Raw genomic sequence first — 15,000 nt, 5'->3', positions numbered from 1 at the left:
ATTAWGGAAAGTGTTTGCTAAAAAAACCCTGAAGAAGTTAAAAGTTGACAAGACGAAGTTTTCATGTGTGGGATCCAGCWCTGCATGTTAATAGATAAGATTGTGCATAAATACATGGATCTGCACAACAGAAAAATTCACAGATGGACTGTAGGACTGCATCCTTACTTACTGTTTCTCTCACTTCTCACCTGTTATTACTAAAGAGAAACTCTCTTTTAATTATTAAAAGAGGGTTAATTGTTGTCGAATTTCTTCATTTTTTTGTAAGTTTCATAATATTAGGTGTGTTTTGCTTATTTTTTAAAGCCTCCTCCTCTGGAATTTGAGGCGAGTATTACCTTCCATTTAAAGCAAACCAAGAATTAGGAATTTTCTAGCTCTTGTCCTTCTAAAATAAAATTATGGAATAGTTCTCAGATGCATGAATAAGGATCAGAYTAAAAGCCAACAGATAACTTTTTTAAACATTTCATATTTTTAGTTTGGCCACGCCTRGGTTTTTGAGTGTTTAGTTTGAAATCCTGAAACTCCTTTTCCCCTCTATCTCTTAGTACTTCAATGCGGATGTTTTTTAATCAGATGCTCGTGTTTTAAACTTTAAATGGATGTTACAAATGAGGATTTATCTGGGCATAAAAAAGAATTAGTTTGTTTTAATTTTAAATCACTTTTGAGGGCAAATTGCAATTTGAGACTCCAGATTTTTTAAGACATTTTTCAGCCCCGGTAAAGGAAAACACKTAAAAGATGCTTACTGAATTTCCTAAAGTAGGCATATTTTGCCAAGTCCTGAATATCCTATTGATTATTTCCCTCCAAAATTGACATGAATATGCAGGATGCATGAATATTTTCAGCAAGTTTAGWATTTCTTCAGGACATACGCAAGAACTCCGCATGTCTTAGAGCGAGTCATTAATTTCAGATGCAGAGGGAGCCTCTGGAGCGCTGAAAGTCTGCTGGTTCACATCTGCCTGCGTTTTTTAAAATGGATATAAATGTATATATCTATATATATATTTATGTCCTGGAGACACCAGCACTTTTTGCTGTGTTCTTTGTGTCTGACAGCGGCAGCGCTGTCTCCTGCTTAAGATAYTGGTGGGTGTTTAAGTTATGATGGACCAGGAGTGCCGTGGGYTTCACGGTGACAGGGGTGAGGTGCAGAGCTTTTGGCAGATGTGGTGTGCTCCGAAAAGCACCGATGTTGTCCAGGAAAAACCGGGATGAAGTGGAGACAGAGAAAGAAGAATGGTTCTGTGTGATGTGGTCTGAAACCTCAGGTGTGCTGAGGGTGTTGGAGGCACGACTTGGGTCAGGTGCAGGCCATAGAGCCAAGAGAATGGAATTATATTCCCAGACTATCCATGTTTTGTGCTGGACAAATCAGCACATCGAGGTAGCTGAGTTGTCTGGAACAGCGTGGAATATTTTAGCTGYTTTTTTGGGGAGCGCTCTGAGAGCTTCCTGGGAAAGGATTGCAGGAGGTGAYGCAGCATGAAGGGGCAGCCTGGTTGTGTCTGGCTTGGTTTTTTACACACTGAGGGCAAAGTGCATTTCTTTGGAGGAGGATAAGTTCAGAAATGTCAAAAATTCAAATTTTAAAAGCTGAAATCTGAAGCTCACCAGTGGATGTAAAGCTGATAAAATGGCGGTGACGCAAAAGCTCAGGTTGTGCCAACATCCACGCTGGGACTTCTGTTTTTCACAGCACTGAAAATTTTTGAGTAATTTCCAGGTGTCCACCGTGGGTGGATGTTCACAGATCTGGTTAAGAAAGCCATTTGTATTTTTAGTCCAGAAAAACAATGTCTGTGTGCCCGAACCTAGCGGGAAGAGCTGAGGCACCCAAGGCTTCCGCTGGGGCAGTTTAAGCGGCCTGCGAATATTTCACCCTCTATCTAACAAACGGGTGAGGAACAGTTTGATTTTTCTGAGCAAACTAAAATAACCTTTCCTAAAAGAAATCTCTGTGTCCAAGCTGGGGAGTGGCACAGCTTTTAGCCCCGCTGCTCTGAACGACACAAGTTTGAGCGCAGACAAGGCCCGAGAGGTTTATGGTGGAACTATCAGTGGGGGAAGCGATTTTTCCTTAGACTGATTAAAATTCTTTGGGCTTTCTGTTTGTTTGTTTTTAAACACCTATTTAGCTTTTAATTAACATTTAAGGGAAAGGAAGCTGGTTAAATATTCAATACCTCCTCCCTTTCAATTAAGGTAGAACAGTACGCAAGGCGTGATGAGGCCTCTGGGAAGTATGGAAAAACGGAGAAGAGCAGGCTCCTGATTATCATTTTCAGGGGGACAGGAAAGGTGAAACCCATCTGATTATTACTGCTGTTAACAATAATAACGTTGAGACTATTATTTTTTTTTTTTTAACATCAGAAAGCCATTTGGAATCGCAATTATTCTTTAAAACCGTATATCCTGTCTCCTGGCTTTAAACACCTCCATTTTTCCAGTCCCATTCTTTACTTATTTCAGATGAAAGGATGGAGGATTTTCTAACAGGCCTTTTCAGCAGCTTTGTAGGGAGGCTGCAAATGCTGGAGAAGTTATTCTTCATGCTGCATGCTCTTGTTTTCATTTTGATGCAGTTGTTTCTGTCTCGGCGAGTCAGCAACCTCAAGCCATGCGGCTCTGGAAGCTCAAGCGAGCAAGTGGGAAAGAGTTTTATGATCACCATAATCCATTCTCTCCCCCTTTCCCTTCCTCCTCCTTGAAAAATCCACTTACCTCCTGTCTGTGAGCCTGTTACCCCTCAAAATTGCACATAAAACACTCAGAAAAGGACACCTCTATGGAAAAAATGGATTGGGAATATGCTGGTATTTGTAATCAAAAAATTCACCCTTCCTAAACTTGAATTCCTCCCTTTTGATTTAGTGCACCATAATTTATCTAACAAAATATTTTGGTTTTTTAGCCATCCTGTTTAAAAAAGAATTATGCTAGCTAAAAAAAAAAAACAAAAAAAAACATTTTACATTGTGGAAACTACTCAAACCACTGCCCTAAAGGTGATATATTTTTAAGCTTGCTGTATCTTTCACTGTAGTGGGACGATTACCTGCAGAAAGTAATTTTTTTTTTACCACATATCCCACAAAAAAGATTTTTTTAAAAAATCACCACTTTACATAAACAAGTTTTTTAAAATGGAATTGCTGGCACCAGACACACAAGTTGTGTAAATGTATGTGCCTGAATGAGTTTGAGTTTTTTTAAAGGAATGAAGAGAGAGGAGATGCTAAAATGCAGAGCTATTGGGTTTCATAGACTATGACTTCAAGGTTTACTGGATATAGGATTGCATYGATTTTTAAAAACAGAAACAAATGTTTTGCAAAAAGATTTCTGACTGCATCTATTGCAAGACCTTCCAATTCAACTTTAAAATTAGCCTATTGCTATGACACAATAATTTTTAAACTAACTGTTGTCTGTTGTGTCATAACCTATTCAATGCTATGGATTTTTATTTTTAAAAAATAAGCAAAACCAAATGAAACATCAAAACCCAAGATATTTTCTCCACGATCCTCTCTTCCAAATACATAAACACATGAATAGATTTATATCTGTGTCTCTTGTGATTACTTATCAGTAGAGTTAATGATGTGTATTTACTGGCTGGACTAAAACAAGAATTAATCCAATTAGTTCAATAACTGGTTATTTACCAAATACTTTATTAATTACTGAGACTCCATTTCTGCTTCAGCTGTAAATAACAGAAAATCCCACATCAATTTCAGCTGAAATGGTATTTTATTCTTTTTTTTAAAAGCTTTTCATAGCTTTTTGTTAAAAACCCAATTCATAGAAGTCACAGRAAAAATTTTGCAGTTGCAGAGGGCAATGAGAAAAACACCTTTTGTCAGAAGGTTCAGTTTTTAAGTCAAACTGTCATTCAGGTAAACTTAACAACTTGTGATATTTTAAAAAATTAAATTTGTAGACAAAAAAAGGTGGAAGGAAGTAGCATGTATATAACTAGGAATAGCCAAATTCTGTGATATAGGAAATTCTGTGCTATAATACGATTAAAAGTTGATGTGAGCAACCAAAGACAGAAGTCCCTCAACTGGCTGACCTCAGAGCTGTATCCTTYAGATGCAAATACCACTAATGTCAATTTTATCTCAGCTGGATATAAATTATATCCAGTTGGAACACACCCCTGCCATGGAGTTCTGGAAGATGATAAAGCCGAAGAGCTGATGAAGGCAAAAAGACATTTTTTTTGCAGTGAATTTTGGAACAGGGTCCTGCCCAGACAGAGAGCATCGGCTTCCCGTTGAGAGGAGAAGAGATGAGGCTGTGGAGGGGAATATTTCCCTTTTCTCTGCCTGCTCCCTGTTTTTCTCTGATGAGAGCATCTTCAGGAGGGTTTAGAGGGAAAGGAGGAATCATCTCAGCAAGAAGAGCTCAGCTGTTGTCTGCAAGAGGCCGTGCTGTAGGCAGACGCTTCACCCAACTAGAAAATATGAGTTTGCAGATATTTGTGCTGCGGACCCAGAAATTTGTAGATAAAGCCTGATTTTACTTTTTCTTTATATTTTTCCCCCTTTTTTTCCTCTCTAAATTCTTTGAAGTGGATTCATAGGAAGGACAGCACTGACAAAAATCACTATCAAATAGATCAATAACTTTTTTCTTTCTCTTTTTTAAGGAGAACACACACAAGAAACCAATTCACCTCATTCTCTGAAGAAGGATGTGGAAAATATGGGGAAAGGTAAAACAAATARGGGCCTCTTACATTATAAAACTGCTCTTTGTTTTAATAGAATATGAGGATAATAGGGGGCACTTTTGTTCTGCACCATATTTTAAGCTTGTCAAGTAACATATGAATAATATATGGACCTTTGGGTGGATATAATTGAGATTAATGCATATATATCAATCAATACATGACACTGTAATATAATACTTTAAAATAATATATTACATTGATTTATATTCATGGCTTTCTGCACAAAATCTATGGTAGGTCTATGCAGCACTTTTTTTTTTTTTTTTTTAATAAGCGCTAAAATATTTTGTCTTAGAGTAATGAATTGCTCTGCAACTCTTCTTTCAAGAATTATTTATACAGATTATCAAAACCACTTTTTCTCTTTGTTAGAGGAGCTCCAGAAGGTTTTGTTTGAGCAGATCGACCTACGGAGGAGGCTGGAACAGGAATTCCAGGTGTTGAAAGGAAAYGCGTCTTTCCCAGTCTTCAGTAAGACACAAAATCTGTACTTTTGGTGTTGTGTGTGCCATTGTCAGGCTGATAAAATTCAGTTTTGTGACCACGATCTTGGGCTTAGTTCTGCTGGGGCTGGGTTGGACAGGGTTGTGTCCCTGGGGTTGAAGTGAGGGGTTTTTTTAAGGTTCCTTCCATCCGAAACCATTCCTTGATTCTGCGCTGACACTTCTGCTGTGGTGTTGCAGCTGCTCAAGCAAGCCTTTTTTAGGGAAAATACAAAGTTGGATGTTTGTTTTGGTGTATATTCTGCTAATTTTGGGAACACTGGACACAGTGAGTAGACAGAAACGTGTCTGGGGCCTCATGGGGTACAGTGGTGTTGGTGGTCTTAGACAACATCCCAGGGGCTTTTGAAGATAAAGTACTTAAGACTCACTTCCAGGAGGTTCTTAATCCTCATTTTCAGGAGGTTCTTGCTGATGCTGGAGWACTGGTTTGGCCTTTTTAAGGAGTAGAAACACCTGTTTGGATTTTTCCCCTTGAAAGAGGCCATTCGAGTTGGCCCTTTCACGGCAGCTGGTGAGCAGGGTGCTGCTGCTGTCCAGGGATGATGGAATGTGCAAATCTTAAATAAAACGAAATGGGCACTTAGCAGGGTTTTTGTGGAGCTACCAGAAGGTTGGGCTGACTGCACAGGGATATGTAAAAAGACCCCTTTGGCTGGGACCYTTTGAACGATGCTGAAGCAACGGCAGAAAGATGATTCCAGGAGAAATTGCAACTAGACCAGGATGATCCCACTGGAAAAGGTGGGAACACAGACAGCATTTTCCTGTTTTTTGAAGAAATTATGCTTTTTCTATTTCTGTAACATCGGATAGGCAAGATCAGGGAAGCAAGGAAGTGCAAAAACTATGAAAATTCCTCCGTCTTTAGCCCAAATACTGAAATGTGCGGACAGCTCCATAAATAACGAAGAGTAGCTTGACATGTTACAGATATTAATGAAAGGAGCATAGCCTCATCCTTCAGAATAAATCCAGTCATTGCTTGGGTTTGCAGTGAGGTAATTTTCAAATAATTCGTGGAGATCAAAATGCTGCCGTGCGGTATTGGTGAAATGGCATCTTGGACTTTTGCCATTCAAGTCTCTTATTTATCCTTTTGTTCTTCTGCAGTAAAATTAATGCTCTGTCTTTGCCATGTAAATAAACGCTGCAATTAAACCACATGAAATACAATTCAAATAAAAGAAAAGAACAAGCACGGCCGACCAAGGAAGTGGTGACTGCTCTGTGCTGGCTTGAAAAATATGTGGTTTCAATGCACCACAAAGTAGTGGTCAATTTTCTTCAGGATTAAAATAGAAAAYAGATAATGTGCTATAAACAATATCTACAAGTGACCGTAAAGCCTATTTACAGATTTAGATTTACCAAAAAAACCCACCCCTCCTCCGCATGTAATAAAACAAGAGAGGAGTGTCTTTGTAAAGCAAAGTAGTGTAAATCCACGTTAAGGGTGTTTTGTCCTCTAGTGCAAAATGTGTTCTAGCACAAGTGAGGGGGGCTGTTCCAGGCTGTTGCTGCTGAAAAGGGCTGTTGCTTTAGGTCAGGCATTAGAAACTCTTTTTCCAAGATTCCCCAGTTAAAATCTGCCTCTGGTGTCTTGGGTAGGAAGCAGCCAGGGAGAGAAGTCTTTGGAGATCCAACTAAAGRAACGTTAAGGTAAAATTTAGATTATATGGATGGAGTTATTGTGGCTTGGAARCACCTGAGGCTGCAGGAGAGACCGACAAGCAGGCAGGTAACAGGGTTTTTATCCGTCAAGTCCTGCAGCATCAGCCATGGAAATGGGATCTCTGTTCCAGCCCTAGAGCTGTCGAGGAAAAAAGCACATTTCCAGGGTCATCTCTGATTACTCTSCCTGTCCTTTGCCCTGTTTGGATAWATAGGAAGACTTTGACTTTWAAGTCTTTTTAGWGTTTTTKAAATGGGGKATAACTCATCCCYGTTTCAGSTGGGAGGCAACACATGAGATGTGGAAGGCAATATTATTTCTGTCTAGAAAATGCTTCTGTCACGTTATCTGCAGTTRACTCCAAAGCCACCTTTTTTGGGTCTTCCACTTGAAACTGAGCACATTTGGGGTGTTGTGCCTTCACAGCCACTACCCACAGCAGGGATGTGCTGTAAACGGTGTTTGGTTTCAGAGTTCTCATCGTGGAAATCGCTGTTAAATTAGAATTGAGCTTATCTGCAAGCTCTCTCAGCAGTGTTACGCTGCTCTCTTCTCTGTGGCTTCTTGTACCTGCTCAAAATACAGGCGGTGATAATTTTTGAAACAGCAAGGCCTTGTCTTCCACTGTATTTTTCACATTGCTGTCATATTTAAACGCTGCAGGTGAATTTTTCCTTTGCCTTTAAGATCTCTCAATGCAGAGATCACTCGAATAAAACAAAATAAGGAAAGATCAGATGACATGAAAAAAAAAACCCCAAAATATTTGCTGTCCTGATAGAAATGCAAGCACCACCAGTGACAGGGAAGGATACCTTCCCTGGTTTGTGCCCTTGGTGTCTGCTGCTCCGCGTTTTGTCCGTCTGCGTTTAAACAACGTAGCAATAAAATGGTGGAGACACAGTCTGGRTACTTAAAGTATTTAATTCTGTGTTAAGAAAGCTATTTAAATATTCATATCTTTTCTCCTGGGTACTGCTTATGGCTTTGTCTGTGAGCATTTGGATAAATGCTGCTGGAAAAAAAACGCTGTCCTTACCATTAACACCCAATTTCTGCTGTGAGCTTGGACATTGGCTGTGAGGCAGAACTGAGCAAAATTCCTGAGGTTTTTTTGGAAAGGTGATGAGCCCATGAAAAGGCAACTGGAAGGAAAATATTGTGGAAAAAAGGAAAATTACTCCTTATAGCCTACGCAGAGTGAAGCAGGAGGACCTCAGTTGTAACTATCAGCTTTTAGTGACCAGGACAGGAGGAGTTACCTTTCTGTACTGCGTGGTTTTTTGAGAGGCTGGGAAAAGAGGAATTGCAAATCTGCTTTATTTTTGTTGGCTTACTTTTCTGTTCAGGTCATAGTAGAGGGAGTAGGCTCAAAAGTTCTGTGGGAATTTACTTGAAATCTGAAGACCTTTATGGAGATGATGTCACCACGTCCTTTTCTCCATGGTTCCTCTGGCTGATGGCTTCAGCCTGCCAAAATTTCTTACTGTTTCTTTGTTTCATTTCTCTTTTCCTGCCTCCTTTCCTTTTAAACAACAACTTTAGCTTGTCATTCAGAGAGGACAAAGTTCTTGTCCACAGTGATACAGCAAAGAGGGTGATAGAGCTCTGTCCCCTTGTACTTTCTGCCAGGACAGGCTTGTTACTGGAATCAAAATGGCACTGGTTGGAATGGATTTTCTTTCCTCTTCCATTTAAGAGCCCGTCCTTGCAGCTCTCCATCAGTCAGTTCTTCAAATTATTTACTTCTCGTCAATAGTTTTGTTTGTACTTCTCTTTTTCCCACCCTCCAACAGGAATGTTGTGSAATACAGAGCATCAGTTAATCTTACACTGAATTAAGTTTTGTCAGAAATRGTTATTTAGGAGGAAAATCAGGGAAGGAGGATCTACTGGAGCAGGAAGGCTGGCCTGTGCTATAACCCAGCTGCCCAAGATCTCTCTCTCAAAGATTTTTTTCCCTTCCAAGTTCCACACCAGCGTTTACGGGGTTTGAGTTTTGCTCAAAGCCGTTTGTGGTTTGTAGCACCGCGCTACAAACCACAAATCAAACCCCGCATCCTTGAACGTGTTCTGCTCTCACACATTGGACATCGCTGTTGATGTCAACAGATTTATGCCAAAGCAAAGGGGAGCAGCTTCTGCTCTTCTCTTCAGGGCTTGCAGAAGTTTGACTAATGACTGCAGAGCCTTGCCCRTGGAGGAAAATAGCTGGGAATAAACACTAGAAACACAAATTTAGCATCCCTCATTTTCTCAGCTGGGAAAGAGCCATATCTAATTTTTCCACATTTGTTGTGTTGTCAGTAGTGTCTCCTATTAGTTAAGTTTTTGTTAGGCATATGCTTTAATTGAGTGAAGGACTTCTGAAATGCTTTATGATTCCTCGGTAGTGACCGGGTTTGATTTAATTTGATTTATGTCAGTTCTGCTGAGTGGTCTCTGTTCTAATAATTGCACCTCCGTTTTCCCCCCTCTCATACAGATAATTTTCAAGATCAGATGAAGCGGGAACTGGCGTACAGAGAAGAAATGGTGCAGCAGCTACAAATCGTAAGTTTGCTCTCCCTGCTAAAAACATTCTGAGCTGCTGCTTTGTGGTTTTTTTAAGCGCACACCTCAAACTTTTCCTTTGTGAGCCATGCAGATGCGCCATTACCGAGCTCCTACTGCCTTGTGCTCAGCAAGAGGTAAACACGCAGTTCTCAGCTGGTTTAGAGCCTAATTACCTGGAGATTTACTTTCMTACAGTAACCAGATGGGTCTTCATGTTTCAACTAAACAAAATGTGTTGACTCAACACRGAGAGAGGGAGACAGAAGCAGGGAGGAGTGAATCAGTAAACCTTAAGCAGTTAAACGTTTCYACCTCGTGTGAGCTGCCAAGAGGTGTGTTTCAGCCCTCGGTAGGGAATCTGCTCAATCGCAGCTTCTCACCAGCAAATAAACCTCGGGATGTGCYTTTTTCTCATTTCAGACACTAGAAGAAGTGCTTAACTCAGCAGTAAAGGATCAAGTTGCCAAAACACAGCTCARCGCAGGCACACTTTACTGTTGGGTCTCTTGCTTGTTATTCTAAAMCCAAGAGGGATTTTGCCTGTGTGTTAGTGCAGCTCTAGACCATCACTTTCAGCTGTGTTGTTTTGAAAACTTGACGTTCTTAATCCGGTAGGAGCAAAGGGGCTGGAGCACGGGAAGCTGTTTCACTCTCAAATAGTGCTTGTGTTTAGTGTTTTGGTTTCAAGAGCAGGGCACAGTGAGGCTGTCAACTATGCCTGCTTTGCTGGTGTTTTCTCTGTGATCAACTTGACATGGTTGGTTTTTGTTTTTGTTTTTTTTTTGAGGCAAGTTTGCCAAATATCCCCACTTTCCTGAATCAGCCCTGTGCTCCAGCATCTATATTTTCCTTCCACTTGTCACAGGGCCCTGGTGCAGAGAAGGCATTGCCCAGCCTCCTGGTACTGTCATTTTCTAATTGATGGGTTGGGATGTGAAAGTGAAGCTGAAGGCCAGGATTGTCGAACTTGTGCTCTGATGTTTGGAGGCGTTCAGGACTGTCCTTATTTTTAGAGCTGCCGAATGTTCACCCGTCCCCTCCCTGCTGACTTCAGGGATTTCAATGAGACGTGGAGGGTGTTTGAAAGAGGTTGTTTGTGGGGGAAACTCCAGCCTAGAACATCTAGGGGTATTTTTTTTGCAGGTGGTGTCCACTCTTTTCCTTTAATGTGTCCAGGTGTTACTGTGCTCCCCTTTGTCTCTCTAGGCCAGGCAGGAAATTTGGCTTGGCCTGTGAATTTTGTTGTCACAGAATATGCTAATTATGGCACCACCCTGAAATGCACTTTCTCTGCTGCTTTGGACTCGAGACAGGTGACCAGTGGGATTTCCTGAGGCAAAGCATTGTTAAGCACAAAATTTATGGGTCCAACCCAGCCTTTATYTCTTGTTCTTGGAGCTGTGCTTGTACTCTTTATCTCTTGAACTTGGAGCTGACTAACTCTGCCTCTCAGGGAGAGAATGGGTCACCTCTGCATTCACCTTGTGGTCCAGTTGGTCCAGTTGTAAAGTTTTTTTCTGAAATTGGATATCCCAGACTTCCAGAGAGCCAGCTGTGGTGGTTTTCCTGATTTTCTTGAGCAGGAAAAGAAATATGATCAAGAAATTCACACCCTTTTCACTTACTGACACGTGCTATGGACAGACTAATAGTCATTTAATCTTTAAACAGAGCTGTCTGTATGCACTTACAGAAGATAGTTTCAACATTTAATGCACTGCACCAACAACTCAGGACCTCTTCACTCACTACAGCAGCCTGGGTTTAATCAGTATTAACAGAAATGTTACCAAATCATCAGTAAGTCTTCATTCTTATATTTGTGGGCTGTGATCAGTGATAAAAATATGTTTGCATGAAGAACAGAGAGGCTGCTGCAAATAATGAATGTGTGTTTAAGATGGGGGCAGAAATCTTCAGAGATGTTTTGGCTGATAACTGAGATGGAGTCAGCACTTTTGAGGTGATAATCCCTGCAGTTGCTTTAATTCATTCATGTGAACATATTGTGTATGTTTATATCTAGAATTAAGGTTAATGARCTGAATGTGGCAATGATAGCACTGCTTTGGCCTTCCTGGGTTATGGCGTGGATGAATTAAAGCTTTTGGTGCAGAATACCACCAAAAGTGTGGCTGCTTTTGGTTTTCTGTTTGGTTGCTGCTGTTTTATTTTTAACAGGGGCAGTTTAGGCTTTTCTTTGTACCTGAGATGATACACTATTACTTTAACARGGCTTTAACCTAATTTTCTTGTTAACATAGAAGTGTAAAGACAAGAGTAAAAAAGAGCAATACACACTTAAATCTTAGTTTTACTTGCATCTTTGTAGGTGTATGCCTTTGTAGTGCTAAACTCAAAACTTACTGCTGTAACTAGGCAGAGAAGTTTGGCTTAATTGCTTTTAAAAATTATTTTGCAAACAATACCAATGCTCAGAGTCAGGATTTTTTTTGGCTCTACTCACTCCAGAAGAATTATACAACTTAAATTAGTGCTTTATTAATATCCCTGGAGTGATTTAACATCCGTTTGGATGCGGCATTTTTGGACATGGGTTARTKGTGGGCTGGGGAATGAYTGGACTTGATGATCTTGGAGGTCTTTTCCAGCYWAAATGATTCTGTGATTTCCTGATCCCCTGTAACTGTGGGTACCAGGGGCAGCTTTTGCTAAGTAAATTGTTTCACTCCCTCTAAACTGAGTAATCAGACTTTCAAATAAGATGTCTTGTTCGGTTTTGGGGATGTCTGGAATACAAACAGCCGCACCAAACCACGGGAAAAGATTTAACCAAAYATGACTGCATTTGAAAACTTTCTGGCGCAAACACCCACTGCAGCCTGGCGTGCAGCTCGTGCCCTGTACCCGGGCGGTGCTGAACGCTGTCCATGACGCGTTTTGTCCCCGATTTTGCGGAGATTTGTCCCCGATTTTGGGGAGATTTGTCCCCGTTTTGGGGAGATTTGTCCCCGTTTTGGGAGCGATCCCTCCCAGCGCGGCCCGCGGGTGCCCTCTGCCGCCCTTTGGCCGCCACTGCACCTGCAGCGGCCGCGGGGCGATCATTCCGCGTTAAAAACGGGTTAAAAACCGGGCTGAGCCAATGTGGGGTCATTCTGCTGCTCTGCCCGCTCCGGAATTAAAAATTAACAATATTTTCTGGCTCTCCGAAAGTCAGGAGTAAGGCTCAGGTCACTGGGAAAACGGGGTGGGTCCTGTTCTCCTACATCTTTGGTTCTGGATGTTGGGTTTTTTTGGACACAGCCTGGCTTAGGAGGTGGCTGGAGCAGCAGGCTGTGGTGTGGCCATGAGTTTTGATGAGAATCATGGAATGAGAAATGCTGGAAGAGGCCACTGGAGGTCGTCAAGTCCAACCTCCCTGCTCGATCAGAGTCTCCCAGTCAGCAAACTCAGAACAGTTTTCCAGGCAGGTTTTGAATACTTCCAGTGAGAAAGATCCACAACCTCTCTGTGCAGACTATTCAGGTGAAAAATTTCTTCCTGATGTTCAGGTGAAACTTCCCATGTTTCAGTTTTCAGAGTTTTCAGAGTTTCTGGAGCAGTTACTGGGAAGTTTTGCAACCTGTTCGTGCCAGGCTCTTGTTCTAGTGCTAACAAACAAACAATCATAATATACAACAAGAAAATGGATCTCAGACCACTGAACGCATTTTTCTCTTCCTCCTCTTGTAAAAAGTGTTGTGTCCCAAATTGGCCAAATACAGGGCTGGAGATGGAGATAATATATATAATACGGATTTAGCTGTGGATCCAGTTGTGCCAGGGGAGGCTTAAATTGGATATCAGGAAAAAATTAATTCACTGTGAAGCACTGGGGTCAGCTGCCCAGGGCAGTGGTGGAGTCCCCACCTCTGGAGGGGTTTAAAAGTTGTTTGGATGCATCACCTGGGGACATGGGTCAGTGATGTCCTTGGCAGTGCTGGGGAATGGTTGGACTTGGTGATCTGAGAGAACTTTTCCCACCTAAATGATTCAGAGATTCTGGGAATCATCTGGCTTTTATTATGGAGTTGTACAGAAGGTGAGGAGGAGCTGCTGCCCAGCAGGATGTGGTGAATTCTGACATGACACGTATGTGGTATGGCCTTAGAAGAGCTCACCTGCCTTTAGAGTTTTTGATTTCTGTCCAATGAGACCAGAATTCACCTGCTGGGACAGCCAGCACCCTGCAAGTATCGAGTCAAATCTTGCCTGAGACTGTRTCTGACACTGCCTTCTGAGCAACTGTGTTAGTGGAACAAATTTTAAAGCCAYGAACTTTCATACAAGCTGCACAGTGAGAGTAAAAGATCATCATCAGCATTGCCAGCATGATGATTTTTATCCTTTAATGTTTTCATGAACCTCTCTCAAACATGGCCACAGGGATGTAAAACACCAAGCAGGAAATTTAAACCTCCTGGAAACTGTTAATTTTCTCTCAGAGGTCCCTTAGATGTATTTTGTGGGTTCTCAGGAGCATTGGCCTCAGTGGTGCCCTATCCACCATGAAAAGCTCAGGTGGTGTTCATCATCCATTGTAGATCATCAGGAAATGATCAATCCCACTGATTTTACATGGAGGTAAAAGGTGACAGGTTTTTGAGATGTGTTAGAAATGTGAAATGCTCAGGCAGGCCTTCATCTTTCCAGATTAAGTGAAAAATGTTGTTTTGGTTTTGTTTGGGGTGTTTTAATTAGGTTACCCTCCTGTGAACTGACTTCCTCCTCACTATCCTCACTTCGGGCTGATAATAATGTTCAGGGCTCAGAACTGGATCCATCTGGAACTYCTCCGTGTTTTATGGCTTTCTGCTCTCAGTGCTCCTTTAAATCAACTCTGTTCTTCAGAGCCAGGCAATAAAATAAATCAGGAACCATCTCTCTGCAAAACCCATTTCCATCTCTGCGTCATCTTTCACCCTGATCTTTAGAGATTGACAAGGAATGTTTAAAAGAAGAAAGAAACCTACCATGTGGTAATGTTGGTAAATCTTCAGAGGCATGAGAGCACGTTCCTCTGGGTCACACTGTAATTCAGAAGAGCACCAGTAGTTTTAATTCCTATTTTACATTGTTTATGGAAAGCTGGTGCTTTTGTACAACGAGCRTATTCATTATTCAGACAAGAAACATCCACATTTTTGTGCGTGGAGGGCTCGGTCTCTGCGTGCCTGTCTCCATTCTCAAAAGCAGGGGATGGGAAATGGCAGTGCTTCAGTGCCATTTGTGATTTCTGTGCTCTGCCTCAAGTGGTGCAGCTCCGACGCTTGACCTTGGCGAGAACACAAACAGTTGTTCAGCACAATGGCTCTCGCTTTTCTTGAGTGGCATCTTGTGCTCAAGTGCCTGYTCACAGGCACACACACAATAACAGGTAAAAGAACATTTCTGGAACACTGTGTCCTGTGTCCTGAAAAGGTTTTTGCCTGATTGTGTACAGGAAAGTGAGCTGTTTTCACCTGAATTTTATTTTCTGCTGGTTTGGGTTGTTTCTT

The 15,000-nt window shown here is 41.5% G+C and overlaps 1 protein-coding gene across 1 annotated transcript in view; it reads left to right on the top strand.

The window, feature by feature from the left end:
• The window catches only part of SKOR2 (SKI family transcriptional corepressor 2), a 24,174-nt gene that overhangs the window by 6,106 nt on the left and 3,068 nt on the right, over positions 1-15,000 (top strand). Inside the window, exons 5-7 of the mRNA XM_057367816.1 lie at positions 4,682-4,747; positions 5,141-5,239; positions 9,432-9,499. Coding sequence (XP_057223799.1) covers positions 4,682-4,747; positions 5,141-5,239; positions 9,432-9,499 — 233 coding nt within the window. The remainder of the gene's footprint in view (positions 1-4,681; positions 4,748-5,140; positions 5,240-9,431; positions 9,500-15,000) is intronic.

Source organism: Malurus melanocephalus, unplaced genomic scaffold (assembly GCF_030028575.1).
Source record: "Malurus melanocephalus ecotype Western Australia unplaced genomic scaffold, MMel_1.1 scaffold_85, whole genome shotgun sequence".
NCBI lineage: Eukaryota > Metazoa > Chordata > Aves > Passeriformes > Maluridae > Malurus > Malurus melanocephalus.
This window is presented reverse-complemented; position numbering and strand designations above follow the sequence as displayed.